This window comes from Aquarana catesbeiana, unplaced genomic scaffold (genome assembly GCF_042186555.1).
Source record: "Aquarana catesbeiana isolate 2022-GZ unplaced genomic scaffold, ASM4218655v1 unanchor158, whole genome shotgun sequence".
NCBI classification, from domain to species: Eukaryota; Metazoa; Chordata; class Amphibia; order Anura; family Ranidae; genus Aquarana; species Aquarana catesbeiana.
Window position 1 is genome coordinate 297 of NW_027362577.1, and position 10,930 is coordinate 11,226.

General features: G+C 41.0%; 1 protein-coding gene across 1 annotated transcript; it reads right to left on the reverse strand.

Moving 5' to 3' along the window:
- Positions 1-501: 501 nt before the first annotated feature.
- On the reverse strand, positions 502-10,560 carry LOC141121325 (GPI transamidase component PIG-T-like; the record flags this gene model as incomplete). Its single annotated transcript, XM_073611095.1, has 5 exons — positions 10,478-10,560; positions 7,636-7,777; positions 7,472-7,558; positions 4,051-4,138; positions 502-596 (listed from the first exon to the last, which is right to left on the reverse strand). Coding segments are annotated over exons 1-5 (495 nt in total), but the record flags the coding sequence as incomplete, so codon positions are not given.
- Positions 10,561-10,930: the final 370 nt, after the last annotated feature.

Here is a 10,930-nt window from a genome sequence, read left to right on the forward strand (position 1 = left end):
CACAATATAAAAAAAAAAAAAAAAAAAAAAAAAAAAAAAAAAAAAATTGGGCTAACTTTACTGTTGTCTTATTTTATTCAAAAAAGTGAATTTTTCCAAAAAAAGCGCTTAGAAGACCGCTGCGCAAATACGGTGCAAAAAAAAGTATTGCAATGACCGCTATTTTATTCTCTAGGGTGTTAGAACCCCCAAACATTATATATTGTTTTTTTTCTAAGTAATTTTCTAGCAAAAAAACCTGTTTTAAACATGTAAACACCTAAAATCCAAAACGAGGCTGGTCTTTAAGTGGTTAACAGGGGCACAGACAGCAATAAAAACTGACAGGTGTTCTCATCTCTATTCACTCTGTCAAAAAACAAAAAAAAAAAAAAAAAGTTTTGCCTTTAGTTATACTTTAACATGCAACCAAGTCCATGACGATTTCTCAGAGTAAGAGGGCAAAATAGTTTCAAAAACTTAAAAAAAAAATGCTATTTTAGCATCAATGCAGTGTTTTACCTTATCAAATCCAGAATCCACATAGATCTTGCTTTGTGTTGCAAGGGGGCAAGGTTCTGTTACTGTGCGAGCAAACATCTTAAATATAGACCAGTCTAAAAAGACAAAAATGATATGCTTGAACCATCACTATTATATAGTAAAAGTAGGAGGAGCACTGAAGTTGTATGGATGCACCAATGACATTCAGGCTATCATCTCTATATATTAGACATGGCACAAAAAGGCATGTGTACTTTACAGCTAGGAAGTGCTATAGAACAGATTTATGTACCGCTTAACCATTTTTACCCCCTTCATGACCAGACCATTTTTTTTTTTTTTTTTTCTATTCGGCACTGCGCTACTTTAACCGCCGATTGTGCAGTTATGCAACATTGTACCCAAATAAAATTATCATCACTTTTTTCTTCACAAATAGAGCTTTTTTTGGTGGTATTTGATCAGCACTGGGTCTTTATTTTATATATATATATATATAAAAAATAAAAAATTGTAATAAATTCTCTTCTACTTTCAGTTATAAAAAATATATAATAATAATAAAATGTCTTCATAAATTACAAGGCCAAAATATATTGTGCTACATGTCTTTGCAATTTTCAGTGGGACTGTGCTAGTGTGGTGGGCAATCTGGAGCTAGCTGATGCTGGCTTGGAGGTACACTGACATCAATAGTGACACTAATAGTGTTCAGTGCTAATATTATACACGGTCACTGTACTAATGACAATGGCTGGGAAGGGGTTAACACCTAGCAGCAACCAAAGGGTTAACTGTGTGCCTAACAACGTGTAATGTGTGCTGCTTTTACTTTTCTGCTTAAACAGCCAGATTGCTAGTCCCCCCACAGTGTAACTACGGCCAAAAACAATCACCCAGGCATTGATTCATGCCAATCTGGAAGTGGTCCTGCTAGATAAAGTATGCAAATTTAAGAAACTTTGGCAACCCTGGGTAACACACTACGTTCCCCTTGGCATTGATGACACCCTATTGTTTTAATGACTCCTCTTACCTGAACCTTGACTTGTCATCGCTTTCCTAACCTCCCCTAGTGGTACCCTTACCCACCTTCCTACCCTTGCTTTCTCTTATTCCATTTATTTGTTCCCTTGTCTGCCTTCTCACATCTTTCAGTCTGCTGTCATCTCTTATCTCCCTCCCGCAGCCCTCTTATGCCCGGTTTGGGCCTCTAACTTGAAATGCCCCCATTACGCCCGCTTTGACAATCTCATACTGCAGTCTCACAGTTCTCTTAGGCGTTTTGGTCCTCCCCTTTCCAGCACCAAACTACAGCCTCCCTATTTGAATAAGTAGGACTTAGGAGACCTTCATGTGTTTACTTCTATCAACCCCCCCCCTCTTTTTTTTATTTATTCATTTTGTTTTTGTGGTTACGCTACATAGGTCTATTATTACAGCTTACAACTGCACTCACTTGTGGAGGATAGTCCTCCCCACCTAAATGTTGCTTATTTAAGGATTCTGCATTAGCAAGGCTAATCAGCCAACTTCAGCCAAAATCATTGGCTGAAATCAGCTACCAAACCCATGCTGTGCCCAATCACAGCATGGGTCGGCAGGGGCCGTGTGCATGAACCTGAAAGAAAGTTCAACTACTGTGAGCGGGTGGGAAGAAGTTACAATAATAAATTTTTTTCCACTTATGCAAGAAAAGGTTACATTTTAAATGCTTGCTGCCCCAAGCATTTTAGGGTAGATTTACTAAAAACGCGAACACTCAGTATCTGATGCAGCTGTGCAGGGTAGCCAATCAGCTTCTAACTTTAGCTTGTTCAATTAAGCTTTGGCAAAAAAAAAAAAAAAATCTGGAAGCCGATTGGTTTTAATGTAGAAGTGAGCCCGATTTTTCACTCTCCAGCTTTTAACCACTTCCCGCTGGGAAGCAAACGATTCCCTGCAAAGTAAAAGCCCTTAAGCTACTTTCACATTGAGGTGCTTTACAGGCGCTACAGGGCTAAAAATAGCGCCATGTATAGCACCTGTAAATCGCCTCTCCTGTGTCTCCAGTGTGAAAGCCCTAGTGCTTTCACATTGGAGCAGTGCGCTTGCAGGACGGTACAAAAAGTCCTGCAAGCCGCATCTTTGGAGAGCTGTAGGAGCAGTGTATTCACCGCTCCTAAAGCGCCCCTTCCCATTGAAAACAATGGGGTAGCGCCACTAAACCGCCGGCATAGCGCCGCTAAAACTATGGTAAAGCGGCACTAAATATAGCACCGCTTTACCGCCGACGCCACAACGTCCCAATCTGAAAGTAGCCTTATAGCGGCTATTTAGCTGCTTGAACGCTTTTACAGGTGGTGGGAGGGGACGTGAGACAAACCGCAGACGGTTTACCATAGAGCTGACCGTGGACTAGACGGTCCCCTCAGAGGCCGGAAGCGACTCCATGACATCACTTCCAGCTCCGGCAGATGTAAACACTGCCTTTTTTTTTTCTAGGAAGCTTGAGATAGTTTGGTTCTTTTTTTTATTTATCTCAGGCTTTTCCCACACATGTGAGGTATAACGAACGTTAGAGCGAGAGCAATAATTCTAGTGCAAGACCTCCTCTGTAACTCTAAGCTGATAACTTGTAAACATTTTTAAAGCGTCGCCTATGGAGATTTTTAAGTATTAAAATTTGGTGCCATTTCACGAGTGTGCGCAATTTTAAAGTGTGACATGTTAGGCATCTATTTACTCGGCGTAACATCTTTCACATTATACAAAAAAAAAAAAATTGTGCTAACTTTAGTGTTTTGTTTAAATTCATAAAAGTGTTTCTTTTCCCCAAAAAAATTGCGTTTAGGAAAAAAGAAAAAAAAAAAAAAAAAAAAAAAAAAAAAAAAAAGGAAGAAGATTTTTGCATGTATGAGAGAAATGTCAGAATTCGCCCGGATGGCAGGATAATCCACACAGGGTAGGTTTTCTTCTTACAGGTAAAAAAACATTTTCTACAAGTAAAGAAAAATACCTATTGACCCTTCCAGAAGATCGGTATCCTTGTAACTTTGTGCATTGAACTGAAACCAGCTTGCTCGGCTATCTTTTGTGAACTGCAGAACACCTCTCCATATATTATGAAAATGAGGAAAAAAAGGCAAGGGAAGGGGGGCGTGTCTACAGTCCAAATAAGGATAACAGCCTCAGGTGACAACACTGCTCCTCTATTAGGTACAGTTCAGTGAGTGTTGTCACCCTAGGACAGGAAGTGCATTAGTGGCAGATCACCAGGGAAAAGAAACCTGAAAGACTAGAACCAAAATGGTCACTGCCTTGGGAGGCGGCCATGTTGTTGGTTAGTATAGGATGGACTAACAATGTCGATTCATTATATGGTGTACCGTACTGTATACGCTGCCAGTGTTCTGTGAAAACAGGCAACTCATCGAAATCTCCAATTATTGCTGCTGAACAGTCACCGGAAGTGACGTGGTTGGAAATTTTGGCGAGTTGGAGTTTTTGTCAGAACACCAAAGAATATGATAAATAAATGTATTTTCATATAAACAAGAAATGGAACAGCCAATATTCAAAACATACCTCTTTTCCCCTGTCCGTTGGTATACATATCAAAAACTACTGTTAAGGATTGGCGCAGCTCCCAGGAAACTTCTGAACAATCTGGTTCCTGAAATACCATAAGATCATATGGCTTTATGTGATAATGATTAAAAGAATTAGACCAACAAAAATAGATATTTCTGCTGTTAGATGGCAATCAGGATCCTCACTCAAGGTTTTTATTCTCTCGTGTCTGTAATATCACCTTATTAGAGATTATTGAAGAGCTGCTTATTACGCGCCAATCTCCATCCAGATCAATAAAGACACTCTACACATGTGGGGATAGAAATTGAGACAGAGCCTCCAATAGTGTAAAAACACTTTATGGTAATCGGTTTATTAACCACTTCCCAAACAACCGCCTCAGTTATACTGCGGAAGGTTGGCTCCCCTGCGCGAGCCGTCGTAGCTATACGTTGACTCGCGGGGGTCGGGATAACGGCACGTGCGTGCTGCACAGCGGGTTGCCGATGCTCGTGGCCAACGGTCGTGATGACCACCAGCCACGAGTGATTGTGGGCAGGAGAGACAACAGGGATGAGTGTGTGTAAACACACACTTCCCTGTTCTGACAGGAGTGACAGATCGTGTGTTCCTATTAGCTAGGAACCACGATCCGTCACTTCCTCTAGTCAGTCCCATCCCCCTTCAGTTAGAATCACCTCCCAGGGAACACAGTTAACCCCTCGAGTGCCCTCTAGTGTTAACCCCTTCACTGCCATTTTTACAGTAATCAATGCAATTTTATAGCATTGAACGCTGTGTTAATGCCAATGGTCCCAAAAATGTGTCAAAATTGTCCGATGTGTCCGCCATAATGTCGCAGTCATGATAAAAATCGCAGATTGCGGCCATTAGAAAAAAAAAAAAAAAATTATATATACCGTATATACTCGAGTATAAGTCGTTCCGAGTATAAGTCGAGGCCCCTAATTTACCACAAAAAACTGGGAAAAACGTATTGACCCGAGTATAAGACGAGGGTGAGAAATGCAGAGGGTCAATAATGCCCATCTGCAGCTGCATGCCTCCCTGTGTCCTGTGCAGCCTACCTGTACCCTGTACATGTGTGTCCTGTACATGTGTGTCCTGTGTGCATGTGCAGCCTACCTGTGTCCTGTGTAGCCTCCCTGTGGCGATCTCCATCCTCCCTGTGGCGATCTCCATCCTCAGACGGCGGCCGGCGTGTGATGATACTGTTCGGCGGCCATTCCACAGTTCAAAAGCCGCGCCTCCTCCTCGTCTGTGATAGGCTGACCGCTGACTGCCTATCACGGATATTCTCTCATTCTCATACCACAGACGAGGATGAGAGAATGTCCGTGATAGGCTGTACACTGACAGCTGTTCAGCTTATCACAGAAGAGCAGGAGGCGCGGCTTTTGAAAGCTGGAATAGCCTCCGAGTATTATCATCACACGCCGGCCGCCGTCTGCCTGCATGGCACGCCGATCATGCAGACAGACGGCGGTGACTCGAGTATAAGTCGAAGGGAAACTTTCAGCCCAAAAAAAAAAAAAAGGGCTGAAAAATTCGACTTATACGTGTGTGTGTGTGTGTGTGTGTGTGTGTGTGTGTGTGTGTGTGTGTGTGTGTATGTATATATATATATTTATATATATATATATATATATTTATATATATATATATATATATATATATATATATATATATATATATATATATATATATATATATATATATATATATATATATATATATATATATATATATATATATATATATATATCCCCTATTTTGTAGACGCTATAACTTTTGTGCAAACCAATCAATATACGCTTATTGCGATTTTTTTTTTTACCAAAAATGTGTAGAATACATATCGGCCTAAACGGAGGAAAATTATTTTTTTTATATATATTTTTGGGGGATATTTATTATAGCAAAAAGTAAAAAAATAATGCGTTTTTTTCAAAATTGTCGCTCTGTTTTTGTTTATAGTGCAAAAAATAAACGTAGAGGCGATCAAACACCACCAAAAGAAAGCTCTAGTTGTGGGAAAAAAAAAAAAAAAAAGCACGTCAATTTTGTTTGGGTGCAACGTCGCACAACTGTCAGTTAAAGCGACGCAGTGCCGAATCGCAAAAAGTGCTCTGGTCAGGAAGGGGATAAATCCTTCCGGGCTGAAGTGGTTAAAGTAATACACTTACATCATAACAGATTCAAAAATCGCCTTGTTAAAATTCCAAACATGGCAGGTGACTCACTGCTGCGATGTGCTAATAATTCCATCATACACGTGGAGTCACCATCTCAGCTTCAGCATGTAGCTACGCCCCCGACGCGTTTTGTCACTTCTGACTTCCTCACAGCGGCTCTTCAATAATATCTAATAAGGCGAGATTTGCCAGACACGAGAGTGAAAGGCAACAGCATCTGGTGAGCTTTATTCTTAAGGGAGTGGAATCGGCACACATCACTTTGGTGAAGAATTTTGGTGGATCAACGAGATTTTGTTTATTGGACTGTATTACCATATTGATTTGCATATGTTGGGAGCATATATATTGTTTGGATATGCCATATAGACACTTTTTATTATGTATGGGTGTTTTATGTTGATCATTTCACGCTGCTAATAGAAGATTTTTTAGATTAATTAGTGCGTGACTGTGGAATTATTGGTCTCTTATTTACATTAACAGGCATTTCACCTCATTTGCATGTTTATTAAATATTAAGAAGCAGCACAAACAATTATTTTTTAAATAGTGCAGTGAACACACATATTACATTTTTGGTTTGGGTTTAAATACCACTTTAAAAAAAAAAATACATGACACTAAAAGCTCACCTCATGCCGTTACTAATGAATTTGTAAAACCATAAAACTAAAACCATCAATTTAGTGGCTTCTTAGTGCCCATTCACACCACAAAAACATCCTCCAGGAGATTAAGGTCTATTTTTTTTTTTTTTTCACTGCACTAGGGTCTGCTGCGTTTTTTTTTTTTAATCCATTTTTGATGCTTTTTAACATGTTCCACTACCGATATGTGCAGGAAAAAAAAAACAAAAACCAGCATGTTGTACTTTTTTTTCCCCCCAAAGAACTGAGAAGCACTGGAACTCACTGCACTGGTGTGAACTATGCAATTGGAAACCATATAACCTTACTTTCCATGCTTTGTTGATGCAGAAAAAAAGAAAAGCACTGCATGTGGTGTGAATGAGCCCTTAAAACACATTACATTCAAGGGATGTCTCTGGTGAATTGTCACAGTAGCCAGTGTGCTTATGTCAGCTCTCAATGGAGCTTCCAAAACCTGAACAGGCGGGTGTCACAACTGATCACATGTGCAGCAGAGGCCAAGATGGCGCTGTCTTAGGCTGGAAATGACAGAAGGGTCAGCTTGGAGTACATAAAACATCTTACCCTACAAATTGGCCTGATGTGTACTGACTGGGAGTGGTAGCTGCTGTAATACAGACGTTCTGCCTCCAATAGGGAGGCCAGGCCCACCTGTGTAGATAAAAGGAGAAATGAAAAGATGGTCTTAGATCAAACTACAAAGAACAATAGTAAGATTGACACAGTACCTTGGAGCCACAAGGCAGCAGCTTCTTCCATGGGGTGAGATTCTCTGTGCATACTATTTCCCTGGGTAGAGTGGCGTAACGCAGCAGGTGGTGATCGGTCACTGTAGGGAATAACAAAATTGTATCAACAATCCAACTAACACTATAATATATATATATATATATATATATATATATATATATATACATATACATATACATACAGTGGGGATGGAAAATATTCAGACCCCCTTTTTTCACTCTTTGTTATATTGCAGCCATTTGCAAAAATCATTTAAGTTCATTTTTTTTTTTCCTCATCAATGTACACACAGCACCCCATATTGACAGAAAAACACAGAATTTTTGAAATTTTTGCAGATTTATTAAGAAAGAAAAAAAACTAAAATATCACATGGTCCTAAGTATTCAGACCCTTTGCTGTGACACTCATATATTTAACTCAGGTGCTGTCAATTTCTTCTGATAATCCTTGAGATGGTTCTACACCTTCATTTGAGTCCAGCGGTGTTTGATTATACCAATTGGACTTGATTAGGAAAGCCACACACCAGTCTATATAAGACCTTACAGCTCACAGTGCATGTCAGAGCAAATGAGGATTATGAGGTCAAAGGAACTGCCTGAACAGCTCAGAGACAGAATTGTGGCAAGGCAAATTGTGTATTTGCAAATGTGTGCAACTAAACCCCTGTTTTTAAACACATACTGTTAAACTGGTTAATTCGGTTGGTCGCAGGCTGGTTGGTAAGTTGAGCTTGGAAATTCTTTGGTTTTGACACTTTCTTCACCAGGCTTCAGTCCCTGGCTTTGCCATACTAACTGTGGGCAGCCGGCTGTGCATTCGCGAACTGCATTGCGCTGTTTGATTGGTGCCACAGCTTTCTGAGACCTGTGACACATCCCGGAAGGCTGCAGGGGAAGAAGGGGGGGGGCCTAACTTCTGTTCAGATCGCCAGGGCAATCTGACCAGAAGTGGGGGAGCGGGTACCTGTCAAAACCAGGTATCCACTCAAACCCCACCCTAAAAATGATGTCACAATTGTTGAGGAAGAGCGGAACTTCTTCTTTTGGGTGAAGTTCTGCTTTAACTTATTATTGACACCCGCTGCAGACTGTAAATGGAGTGCGTTTTGAATGCGGTGTAAACCGTACAGGAATGCACAGCCCACTCCTGTGCGATGCCTCTGCAAGCATGGTGTGAAATGGCCCTAAAACATGGTGGAATGTAGCCAACTAGAAGGCATCTTGTTGTGTCCGTTTCTGTGTTAATCGTCAAACTGATTCATGTGCCCTTTATTGTGCAATCACAGCTCTTTAACACCAGTTTGGATGTGCATTATTGATGAATTTTAAAATGTGCTGTGTTTTTAACAGGGAGCAGGCACAGGTTTTACATGTGAAATGTGCGTTGCATGCATTTTACATACACGGATTGTATATGTTGCTTCTATGTAATGCATGTTTTTTTTTTGTTTTTTAAAAAACACTTGACAATTGGGCCGGCCATAGACAAAGTGACTTTCCTTCATGCAAGCACGGGTTGCAAAAAGAAAACCACTCAATTTCCCCATCAACACAGACAGTGCTGATGTGGGAATCCCTCACACGGAGCCATTGTGTTCTCCTGACAGGGGAACAGGGGAAGCCGTCCCCGCTGGGAAAACAGTGATTATTGCTAGGGGCTATAACAGCTGCTGGCAATAACTGCATGTAAAATCCAGAAGGCTGGTTATACCCAAGTTGATCAACTTGGTACATTCAGCCTGCCCATACATGGTTTGAATCTCAGCCAGTTCCTTCTGAACTGGCTGAGATTTGAACTGTCTATGACTGGCTTTAGGCTGCTAGCAATATTTTAAACAAACCACACTGCATCAAAGCATGGAAAGGAGGATGGTTTCATTCAGTACCCAACTCATCGTGTATAAAAATGCAGCGGTGTGAATACACCCAAGGGCAAGGATGAGCTCTGGCGTGTTCGCACACTCCACGTGCAGAGCCTGCCAGGAAGTTGGCACTGCGCTAATCACAGGCAGTGAGACATTTCCCGATCTCTGCAGCTGCGCAGATGTCTCACTGCCTGTGATTAGCGCAGAGCAGTGCCGACTTCCTGGCGGGCTCTGCACGTGGAGTGTGCGAACACGCCGAGCTCATCCTTACCCAAGGGACTCAGACCTATCCAGTTCATTGCGGTGTGTTAAAACAAAATGATCAGCAATCTGACCTGATTACTGATCATTTTGCTTTATATTGGTAGATTCCCTTTGTCCTTGGCATCTGGTGTGGCATATCCCTTTGGAATGAGGCTTTGTGCCCCTTGTGGGGAGCCTGAGTTGGGCACACTGCTCCCCATTCCCTTGGACTTCTGGTGTCTCATGGCGGCAACTCTCCTTGTTTTTAAAACAATGCGGCCATTTAGGCTATGAAAGTATATCCATATGGTTAGTAAATACCTGTATAATGAAAGTACGCTATATCAAAAATGTTTGTGATAGTTTCTAATTGTATTCCCTCCCCCCAATTTTACCACTGTAGAAATTGGGTTAAAGAGGACGGAGCCGAGTCCTAGTTTCTGTGTTAACAGACAAAGCAGCAGGACACGGGAATGCGCACACATGGGTGTCCTGTAGGAGTGTGCTTCTCAGATGGAACACTAGAAAAGGGGAGGAGCCAGGAGCGCTGCGGAGGGACCCCAGAAGAGGAAGATCGGGGCCACTCTGTGCAAAACCAACTGCACAGCGGAGGTAAGCATGACATTTTGTTTTTTTTTTTTTAAAACAGAGGAACCTTTACAACCCCTTTATCTATAAACCAGCCACCCCTATAGAAGAGGAATTACGCAATCTCTCGAAATGCATTGGGTACCACTCTGATTTTGGTTGTACCATTGACAGAGAACTGTCGTTTATCTTTTGTAATCATTATGTATTTACTGTAACCGCATCAGTTTATGTTTTAATTCTGCACGGCAATTTTTAATATTTCCAAACAATAAAATGTTATACCTTTTTAATTCTCAATCCTATTTCCTTGGAGTCTATGCCTTATAAAGTCCTATTGGAAGGTTTTTTCTGTAAATTAGTCTGTGCAGTGTGTTGTGATGCATTAACAATTCATTCATTGTGATTCTTTGGGTGTACTCTTAGGTGTCATTCAAAATGAATAGCACCAAAATGCACTGCAGTGCTGTGTTACGATTAGGAGTGTTAATCCAAAATATAAGTCTGACTAGGCTCTAGGGAGCTCTCGCATGGATTTTAGGCTAAGTCTGTATAGCAGGCTTCAACTACTG